At 48.6% G+C, this 22084-nt stretch overlaps 2 protein-coding genes across 3 annotated transcripts in view; one reads left to right on the top strand and one right to left on the bottom strand.

Moving 5' to 3' along the window:
- Positions 1–22084, bottom strand: part of LOC307208802 (uncharacterized protein) — an 88892-nt gene that overhangs the window by 12696 nt on the left and 54112 nt on the right. The window lies entirely within an intron of this gene.
- LOC307208492 (uncharacterized protein) lies at positions 1968–21532 on the top strand. 2 transcript variants are annotated; one of them, XM_079963120.1, is made up of 4 exons: positions 1968–2131; positions 9487–10471; positions 13068–13194; positions 14952–21532. In XM_079963120.1, the coding sequence occupies exons 2-4, from the start codon at positions 9674–9676 to the stop codon at positions 15929–15931; spliced, it is 1905 nt and encodes a 634-aa protein (XP_079819246.1). In that variant the 5' UTR covers positions 1968–2131; positions 9487–9673; the 3' UTR covers positions 15932–21532. The 2 variants fall into 2 exon arrangements, with proteins under 2 accessions (XP_079819246.1, XP_079819245.1); XM_079963119.1 differs by having other exon boundaries at positions 14949–21532.

Raw genomic sequence — 22084 nt, 5'->3', positions numbered from 1 at the left:
TTCAGGATCTGTCCTTCCAGTGAGCACTCAGGGCTGATTTTCTTCAGAATGGATACATGTATACGTTATTATTGAATAGGATGCCCCTATTTTCACTGGAGAAATGTTGGAGGGTATGTTAAGCATCTAGCCCTCCTTGAAAGAAAATTATGGGGGGAAATTTGCAGGCACCTGAAGGAAAGCTCAGTAGAGCAGAGCTTTCCAAACTTTTCCTGCTGGCAACATACTTTTTAGACGTGCATCATGTCGTGACACAGTCATCCAGTTTTAATAGCAAACCGGAGGACTCCCTTTCCAGTCCTGGGAGGAGCGTGGGGAGCGTTTGCGCAACACACCTACACACCATAGCTGTCAACTTTTCCCTTTTCTTGCGAGGAATCCTATTCGGAATAAGGGAATTTCCCTTTAAAAAAGGGAAACGTTGACAGCTCTGCTACACACTGAAGCCGACATACCGAAGTGTCGAGGGACACATGGTTTGGGAAGCTCTGCAGCGGAGCATGGACTCTTAATTTCAGGGGACTCTTAATTTCAGGGTCAAGAGTTCGAGCCCCACGATGGGTGAAAGATTCCTGCATTGCAGGGGGCTGGACTAGATGACCCTCGGGAGTCCCTTCCAACTTCTGTGATGATGATGATGATGATGTGATAAGGAGCCCTCGATCCATGCATGTCTGTCCATGCATTCCCCCCCTTTCTTTAACTGTCAGAAATAGTATGTTTATTTTTCTTCCATAGTGGTAATTTTTCTTCAATTACAATGTTTATTTTTTGGCCATAAAAAATGTTACTTGGCGAAACCTTTAAAAAGCAAACAAACAAAACCGCACAACTCATTTTCTTAGCACAGTTAAAAAACAACAACAACTTTCCCCCCAAAATAGTAATTCTCTCATTTCTCCATCTTCTTCTTCCACACCCCTTATATAAAGGACATTATTGCACCTTATCAGAACTTGACCAAGGTGTCCAGATATTGCACTATCAATATATTCTTCTGTATTTGCAAGCTGCATGTTCATGCAGCCATCGACGGAGCCGAGGTAGCCTTTGTATTCCGCCCCCACGCCATCCCTGGCTTCCCACTCAGCCCGCTTAGGAAGGGCTTTGTTTTGTTTTTTTTTTAAGTATATTTATTTATTTTTCCAAAAACAAAAGAAACATCGAAACAACACAGAACAACAAAAACAACACAGACTGATTAAAGAAAAAAGAAAAAAAATTAAAACAAGAACTCCAGTTTTTAAACTCACATTTACAAAACTTTCTTTCTTGACCTCCTCACACCTCCCTTTTTTGTGTTCCTCTTTGTCCAATCAGATACAGCAAATCCTTACCCTCCTTCAACACTCATTTCTAATTATTATTATCGCTTCTATTATGTCTGCAATCTTTCTTCCTTATAATTATACACCTTTAACATATTGTTTACTTTTGACATAATATAACCTTATTTTCCCACCCTTTTTCTATTACATTTTTTGCATATTTTTTAACACTGTACCACTGATGCCATATTATTTCATATCCAACATCATTTTAGCATTCATACACTTTACAGTGTTTCTGCAGGTATTTCTTGAACTTCTCCCAGTCCTCTTCCACCGCTTCTTCTCCCAGGTCTCGGATTCTGCCAGTCATTTCTGCCAGTTCCATATAGTCTATTACTTGCATCTGCCATTCTTCCAGAGTGGGCAAATCTTGTGTCTTCCAGTGCTTGGGAAGGGCTTTGGATGGAGAGGCAGACTCATCGCAACCAGACCAACCGAAGGGCGGCTGCGGCAGCAACAAAAATCACTCGCAAGCAGCCAAAAAGAAAAAGCTGCCCATGCATTCCTAAAGAAAAGCGAGTCCTCCAAAGGGGGCGAAAGGGGCGCATCCTCAGCGCCGGCCACCTTGGGAGCGCGCCCGCGCGCGAAGAGTTAAAACGATAGAGCGGCGGCGGCGGCGGCGGCGGCGAGGAGAGGCGCCCGGGGAAGGTTCTCTGCCCATCCTCAGTTGGGGAGAGGGAGGCTGGGACAGAGCGGAGGCCCCTCGCCGCTCCCTCGCCCTCCCGCCCCGGAAGACCCAGCGCCCGGCCAGGGCTCCTTGCGGAGCGGAGGCAGCTGCGCCCGGGAAGACGCTCCGGGAGGTCAGTTGCCGGGAGGGAGCGGGGGTGTTGCAGGCAAGGGGCGGGGGGGGGGGGTCCGGGAGGGGGCGGGGAGGGGCGCCCTTGACAGCCAAGCCAGATCCAGGAAGGTGGATAGCCCTGCGCCCCGCCCCCCTCCAAGATTTTTGCAGTCCTGATCCTTTTAGGAAAGAGGGGCTGGGTGGGGAGGATGTGGCCTTTGCATTCCCGCACAAAACCCCTCTGCCGATTCTTGTTCCCCCGCACAAAACCTCCCTGCCGATTCTTGTCCCCCCCACAAAACCCCTCTGCCGATTCTTGTTCCCCCGCACAAAACCTCCCTGCCGATTCTTGTTCCCCCGCACAAAACCCCTCTGCTGATTCTTGTCCCCCGCACACAACCTCCCTGCCGATTCTTGTCCCCCCCCCACAAAACCCCTCTGCCGATTCTTGTTCCCCCGCACACAACCCCTCTGCCGATTCTTGTTCCCCCGCACACAACCTCCCTGCCGATTCTTGTCCCCCCCCCACAAAACCCCTCTGCCGATTCTTGTTCCCCCGCACAAAACCCCTCTGCCGATTCTTGTTCCCCCGCACAAAACCTCCCTGCCGATTCTTGTTCCCCCGCACAAAACCTCCCTGCCGATTCTTGTCCCCCCCCACAAAACCCCTCTGCCGATTCTTGTTCCCCCGCACAAAACCTCCCTGCCGATTCTTGTCCCCCCCACAAAACCCCTCTGCTGATTCTTGTCCCCCGCACACAACCTCCCTGCCGATTCTTGTCCCCCCCCCACAAAACCCCTCTGCCGATTCTTGTTCCCCTGCACACAACCTCCCTGCCGATTCTTGTCCCCCCCCCACAAAACCCCTCTGCCGATTCTTGTTCCCCCGCACACAACCCCTCTGCCGATTCTTGTTCCCCCGCACAAAACCCCTCTGCCGATTCTTGTTCCCCCGCACAAAACCCCTCTGCCGATTCTTGTTCCCCCGCACAAAACCCCTCTGCCGATTCTTGTTCCCCCGCACAAAACCCCTCTGCCGATTCTTGTTCCCCCGCACAAAACCCCTCTGCCGATTCTTGTTCCCCCGCACACAACCTCCCTGCCGATTCTTGTCCCCCCGCAAAAAACCTCCTCCTGGTTTCCCCAGCGCCGTCCATTTGCGAGGACGGGCCTGTGGCAAAGTGGCAAGAGGCGACCGCGCAGGTCTCTGCCTCGATGAGCTTGCAGTGCAAAGGGGTAGGAGAGGGCAGAGGCAGGAAATGGACAAATGGACAGGAAAGCGGTCTGGGGAAATGCATTTATTTACAGTGGTACTTCGGGTTACATACGCTTCAGGTTACAGACTCCGCTAACCCAGAAATAGTGCTTCAGATTAAGAACTTTGCTTCAGGATGAGAACAGAAATCATGCTCCAGCCGAGTGGCGGCAGCAGGAGGCCCCATTAGCTAAAGTGGTGCTTCAGGTTAAGAACAGTTTCAGGTTAAGAACGGACCTCCGGAACGAATTAAGTACTTAACCCGAGGTACCACTGTAATCCCAGCTGCCCCTCCCTGCCAAAAGAGTTTGAGGCGGCAGCATTTATGGTTTCCCTGCCATTTTCGTCTCTGTGGAATCATAGAGTTCGGAGGGACCCCAAGGCCCATCTCGTCCAACCCCCTGCAAGAACCCTGGGAGGTAGGTCGTCCCACGACAACCCTGCAAGGTAGGTTAGGCAAACAGACTGTGACTGGCCCAGGGTTACCTGGTGAGTTTCATGGCCAAGCAAGGATTTGAACCCGGGTCTTCCAGGTTCTGGTCCAGTACTCTAACCACGATTCCACCACTGGCTCTCTGTGTTTAGGCTTGGTTCCAGTAAGGCATGAGGACTAAGAGATGTTGTCCCCCTTTGCTGCTTTCCCCCCCTTCTGAAAAGAGCCCTTCTCCACCCGAAAGGACCCACCATTTCAGAGCAGCCTTGGACTGACTTCAGTTGTGTTATTGTTACTCTTTTCCCAAAACTGGAATCCTGTGTTATCTTGATACACAAAAGGCTATAGCTCAGTGGTAAAGTTCTGCTTCGTGTACAGAATATCCCAGGTTCAGTCTCCCAGTGGAGCTGGGAGATATCCCTGCCTGAAACCCTGGAGAGCTGCTGCCAGTCTGGGTTGACAATACTGAACCAGATGGACCGGCGCCCCCATTCAGTAATAAGGTAGTTCCCAAGTTTCCTGGCCACATTCTCAGACCCAAAGAGGAAGCAAGCGAATATTCAGGATCTGTTTATAGCAGTTGCTGTTAATTATTATTTTTGTTCTATTTATTTGTTTAACATGACAACACAATCCCTGGCTGAAAGCCTGCGGTCTAATAACCCACCTGAGAACTTGTGGGTTAAGCCAGGGGGTGGCTCTCTATGACCTTGAGGGCCCTGCACTAACCCTGCAACTTGGTCTGTAAAAAAACGACCCAGAAATAGCAAGTGTAGAAGGAACTGGTTTGGCCACATCTTTGGCCAGGATTTTTCTCCTGTGTGTTGATGGATGGTTATTGACTGAACGGCTACCTACACTTAAGAAGGGCCCAGAGAAAGATGAGGCTGTGACTCACCCTTTTGTCTTCTGCCTGGAGAGGGTTTGGGGCAGAGGTTGGTGGTGGTAGGAGTGGGCACCATACATTTAAAGCACATGACTTGCCCCAAATAATCCTGGAAACTGCAGTTTTCCCCCTTGCAGAACTGAACTTCAGTTCCCAGCACTCTTAACAGTTCCCAGAAGTCTTTGGTGGCGGTGTTATGAAAATGTTAAGGTGCACACACATAGTAGGTACACACTCTGTTTAAAACCAATCCTTTAACCTTCAAAAATTAGGAAGTATTCCCGAAGAAAAATGCACTTTTTACGCAGAGCAATCCTGAATCCATCTTGGCTCATCTTGGAAAACCTTTCCCAATAGTTCTTCCCACTTGCAAATCCTTCAAATCCTGTGAATAGATAAACTTCTTGGAATGAATGGGCTTCCCCTCTGCAAAACTTGTCTGGCAAGTATTTGTTAAAAGCAAAGCTTTTTAAAGATGGCCAAAGAACATCTGTGTACCAGTAGGTGTAGGTCTGAGAAATGGATTCAAGAACTAAGGTGTCTACCATTTCTACGGACTTGGCAAGCTTGATCAGGAGGTATCTTGACAGACAGGAAATAAGCCATACTCTCAAATTTCTGTTGTAAACCACCTCTAAGGCTTTCAGCTTTCAGCTGTACACAATTATTTCCCAAATATTCAATAAACGTTTTCCAATCTTCTCTAAACGTATGTTCTTCTTGTTCTCTTATTCTATATGTTAAGTCTGCAAGCTGCGCATATTCTGTCATCTTAAGTTGCTGTTCTTCTTTAGTTGGGACCTCACTCGTTTTCCATTTTGGGGCTAACAAAACACAGGCCACAGTAGTAGCATACATAAACAACCTTTTTTGACAGCCGGGAATTTCAGTCTGAATTATCCCCAACTGAAAGGACTCTGGGTTTTTTTTGGGAAAGTACTTTTGAACATTTTTTTCAATTCATTATGGATCATACCCTAATATTCTTTTACCCTTTTACAAGTCCACCATGGAATCTTTCTGTTTTGGCTAATCAGTACTGTGCTACTTTTGTTTGGAATTGTTCCACTCGTTCTACTTGTTTTTATAATTGCGTACACCATTTTACTCGCTTTTAATTGTATGGTTATGTTGTTGTAACCCCCCAGGACCTTACGGTGAAGGGTGGGAAAGGAATCTCAGACACACACACACAGAGAAATATTATTCCGAATAGCATCTTTCATCTTCAAAGTTTTGGGTTATCATCGCTTTGCCTTCTGTTGCTGTGGCATAATTTGTATCTGAGAGGCATTTTCAGTGAGGATAGGCAGGTATTTTAGCACTTATGTGCCGTTTTCACGGCAATGTTGTAAAGTACAGTGGTACCTCAGGTTACATACGCTTCAGGTTACAGACTCCGCTAACCCAGAAATAGTACCTCGGGTTAAGAAATTTGCTTCAGGATGAGAACAGAAATCATGCTCCAGAGGCACAGCGGCAGCAGGAGGCCCCATTAGCTAAATTGGTGCTTCAGGTTAAGAACAGTTTCAGGTTAAGAAAGGACCTCCAGAACGAATTAAGTACTTAACCCAAGATACCACTGTAGAATCATAGAATCATCTCATTCACACAGAGAGAAAACAAATGGTAACAGCAATAATGACAACACAATCATGAATTTGATATGTTCTTTATGTTATGTCCTTTAGTGCTTACATGGTTTTGATGCTGATTCTGTTGAAGTTCTAGTGTTATAATTTTCTTTAGGCACTTTTATTTATTATTCATTTCTTTATAATATTTATAGCCTGCCCTTCCTCTGTACGAATACCAGGGCGGGGAACGGAACATAAAATAATAACAGCCAACTGCGTCATGAAATAGACAACAATGCGTGCTAAAATACACCAAACAAATAAGGGCCAGCTGAAAAGAGCAAGTTAAACAAGCATCCACTTAAAAAAAACCTTAAACTTGATATGCTGTCGATTCAACCTGTTTGATTAATGTTATGCAGTAAATGCGTCAAGAGCAAATTTAGGAGAATTAATCCAACAAAGGAAGCATTTCATTGCTACAATGCATTTTTTAAAATGCTGGTTTTTACCTTGTAAAATTTAAGATTTAAATTTGCCCCTTCAAGAGCTACAATTCTCCAATTGCCCAGGAGAAAAGGATTGTTTGTTAAACCACTTTGAGAATTGTAGTTCTGTGAGGGGAATAGGCGTCTTCTGACAACTCTCAGCACCCCAAACAAACTACAGCTCCCAGGATTCTTTGGGGGAAGCCAGGAGTGTTTATTGCTTTAAATGTATGGCCCAATTAATGTTTAATCAGAATTCAATCCCCCTGGGTTCAGTGGGGCTTACTCTAAGTATGTAAATCAGGGGTGTTGTGGTAAGCTGTGACTTCGGATCCCAGACTCCAGCTCCCATCATCCCTGACCATTGGCTCTGCTCGCAGGGGTTGATGGGAGTTGGAGTCCGGCAACATCAAGAGGCCTCCTGGTTGGGGAAGGCCAATATATAGCATAAAGCCTGCTCAGCTGTTAAAAAAATTGTCTGCATTTCGCTCTTCCTTTGCCTCCTCAAGTTGATTAAGTTTCCTAACCAATTCCAGCTGCTCAGCTGATATCTCATCCGGGAGATGCACTCAGTCATGCGCCAGAAGGATTTCTAATAGAACTGCAACCCATATTTCCAGACATTTAACTTTATTTGTATTTTGTTATGATAAATGTTCATAACTGTGTATATATATATATATTACTTGTTATTAGTTTCAATTCATTATACAACCCCAAACATTAAAACAACAAAAAAGACAAAACAAAAAAACAACAAAGAAAAGAAAAATATTACATAACATAAAACACCAACAAATTAAACTTACATTAACTAAATAACTAAATCACACATCAATAACGTATATATAAACCACATGTCTGAAACCCCACATAAAAAATCTGGAAACCATTTTGTCCCTCCCAAATTGACCTCAGATATTTCTCTGTAACGTCGCAGGAAAATGGAAAAGCCTCCCCATTGTCTTTTCGTTCACAAATCCTGTCTTAAGGGTATGTCTGTGTATGAATAGGTTGAACCTGTGACCTGGCTCAGGAACTAAGTATTCAGCATTACAAAAGACTGGCCAGGCTCCCCTGGTAATCCAATCAGGTGACCATTAACAGGTTACCTGCCAGACAGGAGATAAACAACGCACTCAGATTTCTGTTGTAGACCGCCTTTTCTGTGATGTAGGTATGATGTATGTGGGGGGTGGTTTTGGTCTACACCCCTTCTGTGATGTATGTATGGAGGGGTGGTCTGGAGCTCCAGGGCAGGGAATTGCAAAATGGATATATAAAGCCTTGTGTGCCATTGTTCGAGGTCCTCCTCATCCTCTCTCCTACGTGTCGGGGAGCACCCTATTGCAACAGTCAATAAAGATCAGGCTTACTAGCTGCTTTACTTCTCAATTTCCTCTGGTTGGCCTCTGTTATTTTCTCCTACCGATAGAGAACCTACAAAAGGACTCTATATGGGCTCTTGGGTACCCCATAAGGGAAAAGGAGCAGGTTTTTAAAAAACTTATATCAACCCTATTCTGAAGCAAGAAGCGGGTTTTCTTTGTTTTCAAATGATTTATTTGTTGCTTTACTATTGAGGGTTCCTTGCCTTGCCCTTGACCGTAAGGTCCCACAGAAAGGTTATAACAATACAATCCACGGTTATAAAAACACAATTAAAAACTGCTCCAAGCAAAACACAGTACAGTTTATAGTTTCAATAAAAGAGGTAAACTGGAGGCTTCGCAACAAAGGTGATGGTTGGAATTGCACAATCTTGGTCACTAATGTCAGAAGAAGCATTCTTACTGCAAACATTCTTACGTCCTAATTCTCTAGGACATGGGGGTTAAATCATGCCAGAAATGTCTTTAAAAAGCTCCGAAACTCAAAAATTCTTGTAGCTTTTACTAAAAAATGCCGCAACAATTTTGCTTCCCCTAAAAACACAACCCAAAAAATCTCATCAACTTTTGGGTTTTCCTCAATAAAGTTCAACAATTTCGGTTGTTTCCTTAAAAAAGTATTTGAAATATATATAATATAATAATATAATATTTTATTATTTGTACCCCGCCCATCTGGCTGGGTTTTCCCAGCCACTCTGGGCAGCTCTCAACCGACTATTAAAAACACAATACAGCATTAAACATTAAAAACTTCCCTAAAGAGGGCTGCCTTCAGATGCCTTTTAAAAGTAAAACAGTTGCTTATTTCCTTGACAACCCTATTAAGGGAGAGTGAAGACGGGAAGCTTATTTTAAGATGTGGCTTGTCCTCTCTATTTCCCCATAGGTCTTTTTAATTGAATAAAAATGACATTTCCCCACAAAATATTCTACTGCCTGGATCATCAGCGTTCAAGAGATGGAAACTTTTAACCAATTAAAGGGTGGGTTAAAAAGAAAAAGGTTCAAATTAATCTAAGCAGTTAATTGACTGAATGTTGCTCCCTTCATTTCCACAGGCTGTTTGCTTTATTTTATTTATTTGAAAATATTTATATCTTGCCTGTCTTCCAAGGAGCTCAAGGTGGTATAGACAGCCAGCTTCCCCACCTGGTTTTTGGCCCTCATGACCATCCCATGAGGTAGGTCAGGCTGAGGGCAATTGTGACTTGCCCAAGGTCTCCCAGCGAGTGTCATGGCTGAGTGAGAATTCGAACTCGGGTCTCTCGAGGACTTGACTGGCACTTTGCTGGGTACCTTCACCTGTCTCTTCACCTGACACCCATTTGTGTTTCTTTTCTTCAGGGAGAAAATGCCAGCCGCTTCCGTATGACCTGCATCTCTCCCAAGACGAACAACAAAAATTCATCCCGCGCGCCCTGCAGAACGGCCCATTTCACCGCAATGTAACTGCAGGCCCCAAAGCCCAGGCCTTCCCAATTCTGTCGCAGCAGAGGGCAGAAGGAGGAGAAAACGTCTGTAGCGGGACAAAATGGCAGCCCAGCGGAGAGACGCGTTGCCTCTGGATCTCCAGTTCCGGGCTGGGCTCGAACGAGGGGCGAATTTAGCCCTGAAAATGGAAGACGCGGAGCCGGCGGGCTTGAAGCAAGAGGTGGAATTGGAGGGGCAGGGTGCCAGCCCCAGTGCCGGCCAGACGGGGCCCGACAGGCAAGGCCTGAGGTGGAGAGGACCGCAGCACATCAAACAAGAACCAGAGGATGGGATATCGTCGCAGCAGTGGGAGGCACAATGGCAGGAGTTTCTGGGCGGGGTGCAGTCTCCTCGCTCGGGATGGGGGTCCCGACAGCTTCCGGGCAGCACCTCGTGGGGGGACATGAAGGCACCCATGGCGCATTTTGATGGGGGAGCCACGGCCAGCCACCGGCCCACGGAAGGGCACTTTGTCCCCCCGCCGGCCGGCTTTGATGGGACGGGGCCGCTGGCCGACCGAGATCAGAGGAAAGTGAAGGAGGAGATGGAGGGCAGCGAGGACCTCGCCGGCGCCGAGACGAACCGCCAGCACTTCCGGCAGTTCCACTACCAGGAGGCCGAGGGTCCCCGCGAGGTCTGCAGCCGCCTCTGGGACCTGTGCCAGCAGTGGCTGAAGCCCGAGAGGCACACCAAGGAGCAGATCCTGGAGCTTTTGGTGCTGGAGCAGTTTCTGACTGTCCTTCCCCCGGAGATGGAGGGCTGGGTCAAGGAATGCCGCCCTCACAATTGCGCCCAGGCGGTGGCCCTGGCAGAGGATTTCCTGCAGAGGCACCAGGAGGAGGGCAGGCAGGACCAGAAGGTGAGAAGATCTGCTTCCAGATGGGGCCCCACATCTGCACAATACATTCAAAGCCCTCTTATACCACTCGAATCATTGTGGCCTCCGCCAGAAGCGCCCTGGGAACTGTAGTTTGTTCAGGGTGCTGAGAGCCGTTAAGCGATCCCATTCCCCTCACAGCGCTACAGTTCCCAAAGTTCTCTGGGGAAAGGGATTAAGCCACTCTGAGAATTGTAGCTTTGTGCATGTGTCTCCAAACAACTCTCAACACCCTTAAGAAACACTGGTTGTCATTTTCTGTTTTAAAGGGTCGGGTGAAAACTTTCTGTTTTACCTCAGTCCCTTGGTTTGAAAGGTTTTTAAGTATTTGTGGCCTCTTTTAGTAGGGAAGGATCTGTAAGACTGTCTTTTACTTGGCAGATGTGGGTTTTTAAGGTTCGGCTGTGTTTTATCATAATTGATGTTAGCATTTCTGTTGCACCTGTAAGTCACGGAGCCATTTCCTAGAGGTAAGCGACTAAATGATGACAACAAAAACATACAGTTACAAAGAGCCTTTGGGGGAAGCAGGACTATCCTAAGACATTTTGCTGCCAAAAGATAATTCAAAAAATAAATAAATTAATAGTTAAATTGCTAATTGATGGTTTCGAGTTAACCGTGTGCCTCAGGGTGAGTATGGTTTCTGATTGTACTAAATTGCTCATGTTAATGAGAACAAAAAGGGATTGTGGAGATGTCTAATCTCTTCAAACTGAGTGAAGAGGCAATAAAATGTCAAATGCAATTCAGTGCAAACTATATATATGCATTAAGGGACACAGGTGGCGCTGTGGGTTAAACCACAGAGCCTAGGGCTTGCCGATCAGAAGGTCGGCAGTTCGAATCCCCGTGATGGGGTGAGCTCCCGTTGCTCGGTCCCTGCTCCTGCCTACCTAGCAGTTCAAAAGCACTTCCAAGTGCAAGTAGATAAATAGGTACCCCTCTGGCGGGAAGGTAAACGGCGTTTCCATGCACTGCTCTGGTTCGCCAGAAGCAGCTTAGTCATGCTGGCCACATGACCTGGAAGCTGTACGCCGGCTCCCTCGGCCAATAAAGCGAGATGAGCGCTGCAACCCCAGAGTCAGTCACAATTGGACCTAATGGTCAGGGGTCCCTTTACCTTTATATATATGCATTGGGGCAAAATGTTGTGGTTGTTGTTGTTACAATTTATTACCTGCCCCTCTCCTTAAGGTCCCAGGGTGGCTTACAACAAATAAAACACACCATTAATACTGAAACACAAGATTGCATAACATTAGAAACCCGTTTAAAGCAACTTAAAATTACAAAAATACAAAAGTAAGGTTACTGACCAGGAACATTTACTGAGGGGTTGCAGTAAATAGCTCGATGAAGGGTGCGGCAGCTGTGGGGAAAGGCAAATTCCACGTAAGGGATCATGAGGAGAAAAGGGAAATAAAACTGCCGCTCTCATGACACTGTTAAACAAATCCGTGGCATGGCCACGCTTGGAATACTGTATACAGTTCTGGTCTCCTCACCTCAAAACGGATATTGTAGGTCCGGAATAGGGCAGCTGAAATGATGAAGGTGATGGAGCAAAGATTTTGAGGAAAGGGTTCCAAGTTTGCGGCTTTGGGGTTTGGAGAAAAGGTGTCAAGTACTGTATTTTTCACTCTATAGGACACACTTTCCCCCCTCCCAAAATTGAGGGGAAATGTGTGTGCGTCCTATGGAGCGAATGCAGGCTCCTTGGCTTCAGCGATAGCAACGCGAAGCCTCCGAAGTGCAGAGGGAGAGCTCCCTCCGCGCTCCGGAGGCTTCGTGTTGCTTTCGCTGAAGCCTGGAGAGCGAGAGGGGTCGGTGCGCACCGACCCCTTTCGCTCTCCACACTTCAGGGATAGCTGCCTGAAGCCCAGGGAGCACAGCGTGAGTTCCCGCTGCACTCCGCAGGCTTCGGGTTCCTTTCACTGAAGCCTGGAGAGCAAGACTCTCCTGGCTTCAGCAGAGAGGGAGAGCTGCGCAGCGCCCCTTCAGCGAAGCGGGAGGAGAAATGGAAGGGGCTTCGTTTCTCCTGCCACTTCGCTGAAGGGGCGCTGAGCAGAGAGGGGGAGATTTTTTTTTCTTGTTCTCCCCCTCTAAAACAAGGCACGTCCTATAGAGCGAAAAATACGGTAATAGGTGACATAGTAAAGATGTAAAAACCTATTCATGGTGTGAAGAATGTGGCTGGGGAGACACACACGCCCTAGTAGCACAAGACCTCGTAGGTCAGGCACGTCCAACTGGATGTCTGTGGTAGATAGTGGTAAATCTCCGACCCCCCCCCTGCAACTTCGACCTGATCACTGCCAGTTTTTAATTCTGTGAGTAGATTGCAGTCTCTTGGCAGTTGGCCACCCCTGTGGACCATGAAGCTAAAGTCCCTCTTCACACAGTGAATTTGCTGCCACAAGAGGCAGCGATGGTCTGGGAATAATTCGACACACTTGCTCGTTGAGGCACTGTCCCCCCCATCTGGGCTCCATCTGAGGAGGAAGGGCGGGGTATAAATTCACGAAATAATAACGATCTTGACAAAGCAAAATAAAATGCTCGCTGCTGTTTTCAGGGCCCAGGGATGTTCCATGTGGTGACCGTAAATTTCCCCGACGCTGAACACGCGGCAAGCAGGAGCGCAGAAAGGCAGCTTGGGAGGCCCGTCAAGGAGGAAGTCGAAGAAGACGGCCACTCCGTGGGTAAGGGATTCTCCTGACCGAGGAGCAAGGTGCCTCACCTGTAGCCTGTCAGATGCTGCTGGAGCACAGCTCCCGTCATCCCTGAACAACAGCCAGGCTGGCTGGGGGCTGATAGGAGTTGGAGTCCCGGAACGAGGAACCCAAAGTCTTCCAGGCATTGTTGGAGTCAGCTTCTGTAATCTCTGGCCATCTGAAGTGCCACTGTTAAGCCATTCCTGCTGTGTAGATTTGCAGAGTCGGAAGGGCCTTCAAGGGCCATCTAGTCCAACCCCTTGCGCTGCAGGAATCTTTTGCACAACATGAGACTCGAACCCATGACTCCGGGATTAAGAGTCTCAGGCTTTGCCGACTGAGCTAACCCAGCAGCTGCACCTGTGTGTGTCAAAACTCAGGAGTCTTGAGACCTGGTTTATACCAAACGTGCAGGTGGGTTGTATGTTTATTTCGGAGCAAACACTTCGAGCTACAGAGGGGTTCAGATGGGCACGTTTTTCCCATTTGTACTTCGTTCATGGCTGTCAGGGATTAGCCCTGCCCAGACCTTGACCCTTAAGAAGAAGCACACTGCCACGAGAAGCCATTGGATTTAGACCTCGCTGCACCCAGTGATGGACACTGGGGTCTCCAATTTCAGCAGCGCCCAAACTCAGTGCTCCCCTAAAAGGGTAACAGGGCTTAGTGAGCGGGGAGAGTCTGTGGCAGAGAGAAGGCCGGAATCAGAGGCAGAAGCTGAACTGGAGGAAGAGGGAGGCCAAGAGGCAGTGATGGGCCAGGCTGGTGGAGGGTCACAGGTGTCTCCCCATCCTGCTGCAAAAAGCTTCCCTTCCCCCTGGTCTCCCAGAACCAGGGGAGGCATGAAGCAGGGGAAGCAAAGGCAGGCATGCAGGCACAGTCTCCAGTTGCTTAGAGAAAACCCTGGAGACCTTCAGCCTCGGCAACGGCTCCACGGGGCCAAGACCTGAGTTGCTGTGCTCATTAGGCCCGACACTCATGTGTGGATCCTGTTTTGCTAATAAAGGGTTTTGCTAATATAGGGACGCGGGTGGCGTTGTGGTCTAAACCACTGAGCCGATTAGAAGGTTGGCGGTTCAAATGGGTGAGCTCTTGTTTCCCTGTACCGGCTTCTGCCAACCTAGAAGTTTGAAAGCATGCTAGTGCAAGTAGATAAATAGGTACCACTGTGGCGGGAAGCTAAACAGTGTTTCAACGCGCCCTGGCTTCCGTCACAGTGTTCCATTGCACCAGAAGCGGTTTATTCATGCTGGCCACATAACCCGGAAAGCTGTCTGTGGACAAACGCCGGCTCCCTCAGCCTGAAAGCGAGATGATCTTTGCACCCCATACAGTGGTACGTCGGGTTAAGAACTTAATTCGTTCCGGAGGTCCGTTCTTAACCTGAAACTGTTCTTAACCTGAAGCACCACTTTAGCTAATGGGGCCTCTTGCTGCCGCCGTGCCGCCGGAGCATGATTTCTGTTCTCATCCTGAAGCAAAGTTCTTAACCTGAGGTACTATTTCTGGGTTAGTGGAGTCTGTAACCTGAAGGGGCTGTAACCTGAAGCGTCTGTAACCCGAGGTACCACTCTAGTTTCCTTTGGCTGAACTTAACTGTCCAGGGGTCCTCAGTGTGATTTATTGCTGACTCTCTCCTGTCCGACCCCCGAGGGACATCTAGTCCAACCCCCCACGATGCCTGCTCTCTTGCAGGGGTACACGAACCTAACTTGTTTTCGGATTTTCTTTTTTTCTTCCAGCAGATGATGGGCAAATCAACGAGAATGAGGCCAACAGATGGAAAACCCTTCAGGGAGCGGAATCTCACGGGCTCTCAGCAGACGGGACGGAATCCGCTGGCCGTTTCCGTGAGATGGAAGAGAGCTACAAGGGTCAGAGCGGGCCCGAGGGGCATCACGAGAACGGCCCAGAAGGGGCCACCGCAGAAGGGACCCCGCCGGGAGAGAAGCAGTCGCTGTGCTCCAACTGCGGGGGGAGTTTCAATCCCAGCTCGGGGTTCCTCGGGCCGGAGGGCTTCCCTCCGGGGGCCAACCCCTACAAGTGCTCCGTGTGCGAGAAGAGCTTCTGCCAGGTGGCCAAGCTCATCGCCCACGAGCGCCTGCACACAGGCGACTGGCCCTACAAGTGCTCCTTCTGCGGGAAGAGCTTCAACCGCAGCTCGGACGTCTCCCGGCACGAGAGGATCCATACGGGCGAGAAGCCCTTCAAGTGCGCCACGTGCGAGAAGTGCTTCAGCCAGAGGTCCAAGCTGATCGTGCACGAGCGCTTCCACACGGGCGACAAGCCCCACACGTGCTCCTACTGCGGCCGCAGCTTCCACCAGAGGTCGGACCTGGTGAAGCACGAGAGGATCCACACGGGCGAGAAGCCCTACAAGTGCTCCGACTGCGGCGGCAGCTTCCACCGCAGCTCGGATCTGGTCAAGCACAAGTGGATCCACACGGGCGAGAGGCCCTACAAGTGCTCCACGTGCGAGAAGAGCTTCCGCCAGCGCTCCGCCCTCCTCTACCACGAGAGGACGCACACGGGCGAGAAGCCCTACACCTGCACCGCCTGCGGCAAGGGCTTCAGCTGCAAGGCGCACCTCGTGCTCCACAAACGGACCCACACCGGCGAGAAGCCCTACAAGTGCAACTTCTGCGGGAAGAGCTTCACCACCAGCTCGTACTTTGTGAAGCACCAGAGGATGCACCTAGGGCAGGAGGCCTTGCCCGTGCTCTGAGCTGCTCTCGGAAGACTTCCCCAGAGCAGAAGCGCACGATTGGCAGGAGGACAACCGCGGGACGTGTCTCTCAACGGGGCTGGACCAAGGATCAGGCCGCAGGTGGGAAGCTTCGTCTTTGAATGCTCTCACCGTACGATAACTTTTTAAGAACATCACCCCGTGTGTAGAAAGCTAGCATCTCAGGGCCTTTCCCCTGACATGCTAGGTTTCTTACATGCAAGAACTGAGAGCAAGAGAGAGAGGAGCAGTCAAGCATTCCATTCTCTACCTGCAATCGGAAATGGTGCGGGAAAGCTGCTGGTTGTGAAGATTGGATTTTCTGTTTGCGAGAGGCGAGAGATTATTTGAGGCTAGGCAAGGTGGGGGGAACCGCCGAAGTCTCGCCGCTCGTGGGAAAATTAGCCGCATTTGCTTTCCTGAGGAGCAGAGAATATAAATAAAAGCACATGCCTCATTGAGCGGACTCGTTTCATAAAGACAGTGGAGAGAGGGAGAAACGCTACTCAGTTTCCCCAGGGTATAAGGTTCAATTTCAAAGTATGATCCGTTAGCAAGTGGTGTAGGAGAGACACCTACCCCCACCCGGCTTGAGAGCTGCTGCCAGTTAAGTCAACACCACCAAGCAAGACGGAGCAGGTGTAAAGCAGAACCCTAATAAATTATTTGCCGAGCACCTAAAAGCCTAGGCAGTGTACAGAACGCAGACGAGACCCTGCCCCAAGCAGGGATGCCATCTTATGTAGGCAAAACATACACTATACCAAAACGAACATCCAGATTGGAAGGAGAGAAAGAAAAGGAGGATCTTGGAATTAAAACCTAACTTTAAAGGCAATTCCAATAGGTTCAGGACTGGCAAAAAAAAAAAAAAAAAAAAGGAGACACCTTCACGCAGGAAATGGTGAACTTGTAACGGAATCAGCTGTCGAAAAGAGGCAGTGACGATTAGATGGATTTTAAAAAAGAAAGAAAAAGATCAGATGGATTCATGGAGGTCAAGTCTGCTGATGAAGGCGACATCCGGAATCTCCATTTTCAGTTGCTGTATACCAGATGCTGGAGACAAACCCCTGGGGGTGGGGAGTTGGTGTTTCCCGCCCGGCTTGGGGAGCTTCCCAAAGATGCCAAATGGGTTTCTTAGGGACTGATCTGGAAATGAGCCCAAAAGCTTTAACACTCAGGACTTAGCGCCAAGGTTCTCCTGGGCTTGGTGAGCCCTGTTCTTAGGGGAGAGTTGCAACCCGTAAACGTGTAAATAAGGTGTTGGCGTGCGCCCCTTCTTTTCCTGCGGCTCAGAAGCAAAAGGCAACGCTTGTGCGCTTCCTGGAAGTGTCCGATTGGCCGCTTTGGGGAACAGGACTCTGGGAGAGATGGGCCCTTTGGTCTGGCTGGCAGCTTCTCCTTCTGCTCTAGCTAGAGAGAAATTTGGGGGGCGAGAGGGCTTTTGTGAGCCGTGAGCCTCCAGGTCCAAAAGCAGTCTACCTCTAAAAACCAGCAGTTGCAGGGTGGGAGGGGAACAGCGAGGAAGCGCTGCTGCTTCTGGTCTTCATTGGCCACAGCAGGACTGCGTGGATCTTTGGCGTAATCCAACAGGGCTCTTAAGTTTTCTCCCTCCTTTCTTTCTCCGGGCTGCGTCAGAGGTAAGGAACCTTTTCCAGCCTCACGTTCCTTTCTAGGCAACTTTCTGGGCTCCACCTGCCAGTGGTGGGCGAGGCCGGAAGCAAATGAGGCCAGAGCGGCAAATTCACATTTTTCCCTTTGTACAATAGGCTAGTTTCTCCACACCTTCACAGACCCTTCTGCTGCTCCCTCTCCAGAGGCAGTTTGGGGATCCTGTTCACTGTCCAGCAGAAACTCTCCAGAAGGGTGTGGAGTGAGGCTGGTGTTGGTCTAGAGAGACTCCCAAGGGCCACATAATGAGGCCTCAGGGGCCACATTGATCCCCCTTTCCCTGCACCCAGACTCCTGTTTGTCATCCCTGGGATATGGGACTTGGTCACCAAATCCTAAAAGGGAGGAGAGGTCTTCCTATCTGAGCCACGCCATACATTTGGAGAACATGGCTTCCTTCCCCAAAAAATCTTGGGAACCAGTTTCTTAAGGGTGCTGGGAATTATAGCTCCGTTAGTGGTAAACCACCGTTCTGAAGATTTGGGAGGGGGCCCTGGTGTGTGCTTTAAATATCCAGTATGGCTATTGCCTTTATCTCAGCTTGCAAAGATCCTGCCACTGTTTATCTTGGGGGAGAGTCCTTTTACAGTGCAATCCTACACCATGTCTACTCAGAAGTAAGTCTCAGGCCCCAGCTGCACCTTACATTGGAGACTCTGTGATGCCACTTTTAAGCAGCTGGTGATTTCCCCCAAGATATCCTGGGAACTGTAGTTCATTAAGGGTGCTAAGAGTTAAGGTGGTCAATGGATTGAGGTTGAATCCCAAGACGACTGTTTTTGGGGGACAGGGCAGGTGGGTGGGGGGCCTCCCTGGCCCTGAACAGGGTAACTGTCGCCCTGAAGGACCAGGTGCGCAGCCTGGGAGTCGTTTTGGACTCACAGCTGTCCATGGAGGCGCAGGTCAATTCTGTGTCCAGGCCAGCTGTCTACCAACTCCACCTGGTACGCAGGCTGAGACCCTACCTGCCCATGGACTGTCTCGCCAGAGTGGAGCATGCTCTAGTTATCTCCCGCTTAGACTACTGCAACACGCTCTATGTGGGGCTACCTCTGAAGGTGACCGGGAAACTGCAATTAATCCAGAATGCGGCAGCTACACTGGTGACTGGGAGCGGCCGCCAAGACCATATAACACTGGTCCTGAAAGGCCTACATTGGCTCCCAGTATGTTGCCAAGCATAATTCAGAGTGTTGATGCTGACCTTTAAAGCCCTAAACAGCCTCAGCCCGGTATACCTGAAGGAGCATCTCCACCCCCATCAGCCCAGACATTGTGGTCCAGCGCCGAGGGTCTTCTGCCCGTTCCCTCACTGCGAGAAGCAAAGCTACAGGGAACCAGGCAGAGGTCCATCTCGGTAATGGCACCCGCCCTGTGGAACTATTTCTGTGTGGAAATAAACAACTATCTAATCCCCGCGATGGGGTGAGCTCCCTTTGCTCGGTCCCAGCTCCTTCCCACCTAGCAGTTTGAAAGCACGTCAAAGTGCAAGTAGATAAATAGGTACTGCTACGGCGGGAAGGTAAACGAAGTTTCCGTGCACTGCTCTTGTTTGCCAGAGTCATGCTGGCCACATGACCTGGAAGCTGTCTGTGGACAAACGCCAGCTCCCTTGGCCTGTAGAGCACGGCAGCTCTGTATAGGGAAGTTTTTAATGTTTGGTGTTTCACTGTGCCTGGTGTTTTAATTTGCTAGAAGCTCCCCACAGTGCCATATAAATTATAAATTAAAAATTATAAAAATTATTAGGAGACACCCCCCCTTACACTATCCCCCTCACAGAGCAACAATTCTCGGAGTGGTTTAACAATTGGTCCCCCTTCCCAGTGAACTCTGGGGTTTGTTGTTCTGTGAGGGGGGATAGTAGGGTCTTCTGACAACTCTCAGCAACCTCAACAAACTACATTTCCCATGATTCTTCAGGGGAAGCCATGACTGCCTCAGGTGGCATGATACTGCTTTCAATATACAGTGGTACCTTGGTTTAAGAACAGCTTACAGTATTTTATGAAAAACTTGGATTAAGAATGTGGCAAACCCGGAAGTAGGTGTTTTGGTGTGAACTTTGCCTTGGAAGCAGAACATGTTCTGCTTCCTGTTGCGTGTGTTCTATTTGTAAATTGCGTCCCTCGCTGCTATGGGAAAGCACGCCTTGGTTTAAGAACGCTCTGGTTTAAGAACGGACTTCCGGAACAGATTCAGTTTGTAAACCAAGGTACCACTGTATAGGGCAGGTGGCACCTGACTCTCCAGGCTGCCGGTTCTTAACACTAAACATGTATACGAATCATAGCATTGCTCCAAAAAGCCTTTCGTTTGCCGAATTGTCTGTTTAAAAGTCCATGGTAGGTGGGTGATGTATTGTCTAAACAGAGTATGTACGTGTCTTTATATTTTGTTTAGTTTTTTATTTGCAAATATGCATGGGTAAAAAAAAAATTTTTTTTACTGTTCTTGTGGTTTGGGATGCTATGTTTATATGCCTGTATATAGTATATGCTTGTGCACTTATCTATGCCTTGACGGACTCCGTATGTATTAAATTGTCAACAATGCCATTCAGGTACCCATGATTTCTTAACCTGCGGCTATGCAACTCTGGAAAGTTCATTTGCAGCGTTCTCCATTCCACCACGCCCCTGACTTTGCCAAAGAACTCTTTGCCTTACTCTAGACTTTGCAACTTGTCTGCAAAAGTTATGAATCCTCATCAGAGGAAGAAAGAATAAGCTGTCCAAGCAGACTTGTATTAGCCGCACAGTACCAATGGCCTAGATTGTGGGTGAAATCTCTTCTAATTTTACAAAAGCTTCCCAGTCTATTTGCCCCAGGCAAGTAGTTATTTCCTTATCCTTCCTTAGTTGACACCCTACTGAATTTTGCTCACGTACGTTGGACTATGAACTCTGTCTGACTCAGAGGGGATTCTGCAGTCACTCCACCAGGAACCATTTTCTGCCGCCCAAAATATATTTATGTGCAATGCATGAATACCTCTATAGATCTCCTGCATCTTTTGGCTGTGTGTGTGCTATTTTATTTTAGCAGCTGCTCCCTGGAAAGGATGCCCTTGTTTAACGGATATCCATCAACGCTTCTTTCCAGGAGAGAAAATCGGGACCTTCTCCTGTTCTTGCTTTGATATCAATGCTTTATATTGCATTGCCTTCTTAACCAAACCGATGCCATCTTGTTTGCACCAAGAGATTCCATTTTGAGGCCGCAAAGTTCTGTTTACAAATGGAGGCCATCGATCTTAGGGAAGGGATCAGCCATTGCTTCTCCAAGCCTTAAGTCATTTTCAGTTTGATTTCCGGCGGGTCGAATCCTGGCAGAACCATGGCACAAGAGCTGCCACACTCCTGTTGTCTGGCTGATCTTCCTTACCTTTATTTTTAATCCCACTTCCCCACCCCCAGAAAGAAAAATATATGCTTGATGTTACCCCAAATCTGCATGATTAATTAAGCCATTGAACTCACGGGAGGGGAGGGGTTTTCTCGGGATTTTCTAAATGCCACGGATGCTTTAGCTGAGATTCCTGCCTCTAGTCTTGTTGGACTAGATGATCCTCGTGAGTCCCTTACAACTCTACAATTCCGTGATTCTGTGATCGCAGGCACCTACCCAGCTGGAGTTTATTGACCTTAAGCGATGGTGTTTCGGGAACGTTTGGGATTCTTCGCCTGGCTCTTATATGGCGGGACTTTGTTTGTGAAACGCATGCAATGTGGACAGCCCGTCTCTGCTTTCCGACTCGAGTGGTAAATTACACTCAAAAGATTCAATACCCTGCCATCTCTGGCTGGGAACAACCGAAGGCAGCGCTAGCTAGTGGTTTCAGTGTTGATGATTATCGTCTCGTCTGCCAGTTGTGTGTGCCTGATATGCTGTATTTCTTAAATAAATATTCTTTTGATTTCATAATGCTAGAGAGTTTTTGTCCCGGGTGTTCAGGGGCTCTGCCCCAGGTCTCTCTATAAGAAGAATACTAGAGACAGCTGCTACATTACCTTGATATCTCACCTTTTCTCCAATGAGGTCCTCACAACAGCAGCAGCAGCAGCAGCAGCAGCAGCAACCCTGTGAGGTAGGTTAGGCTGAGAGTGAGTGACAGGCCCAAGGTTACCCAGTGAGCTTCTTGACTGAGTGGGGATTCGAACCCTAGTCTCCCAGGCCCTAGTCCTGCACTCTAACCACTGTACCACACTGGCTTTTTAATGCAGCATTTGTCCTAATTAACTTGCAAGCTTACACAGTGGTGCCTTTTTCCTGCAAGGTCATCGTTGCAGAAAAACAGTGCATTGGGGGTGGGTTTATACAGCACCATTTGCACATCGTTCCGTTTTATTAATTGTTCTGTGTTATTGCTCCATTGCCATCTGAAGGGGCCCTCTTGCGCCAGAAGCAACAGTGGAGTCTTATGGACCCTCCAAGTGTCCGTATTTTCCAGGGACAGACCTGGATTTACAGAAGACG

This window comes from Podarcis cretensis (genome assembly GCF_951804945.1).
Source record: "Podarcis cretensis genome assembly, chromosome: 2".
Classification (NCBI taxonomy): Eukaryota; Metazoa; Chordata; class Lepidosauria; order Squamata; family Lacertidae; genus Podarcis; species Podarcis cretensis.
Note: the sequence above shows the minus strand (reverse complement) of the source record. Positions and strands in the feature narration are given on the sequence as shown.

Coding starts and splice junctions, on each gene's coding strand:
- LOC307208492 (XM_079963119.1), top strand. CDS start 9,674: ATGGCAGCCCAGCGGAGAGACGCGTTGCCTCTGGATCTCCAGTTCCGG. Junction 10,472..13,067: donor AGGGCAGGCAGGACCAGAAG/GTGAGAAGATCT, acceptor TGCTGTTTTCAG/GGCCCAGGGATGTTCCATGT. Junction 13,195..14,948: donor AGAAGACGGCCACTCCGTGG/GTAAGGGATTCT, acceptor TTTTTCTTCCAG/CAGATGATGGGCAAATCAAC.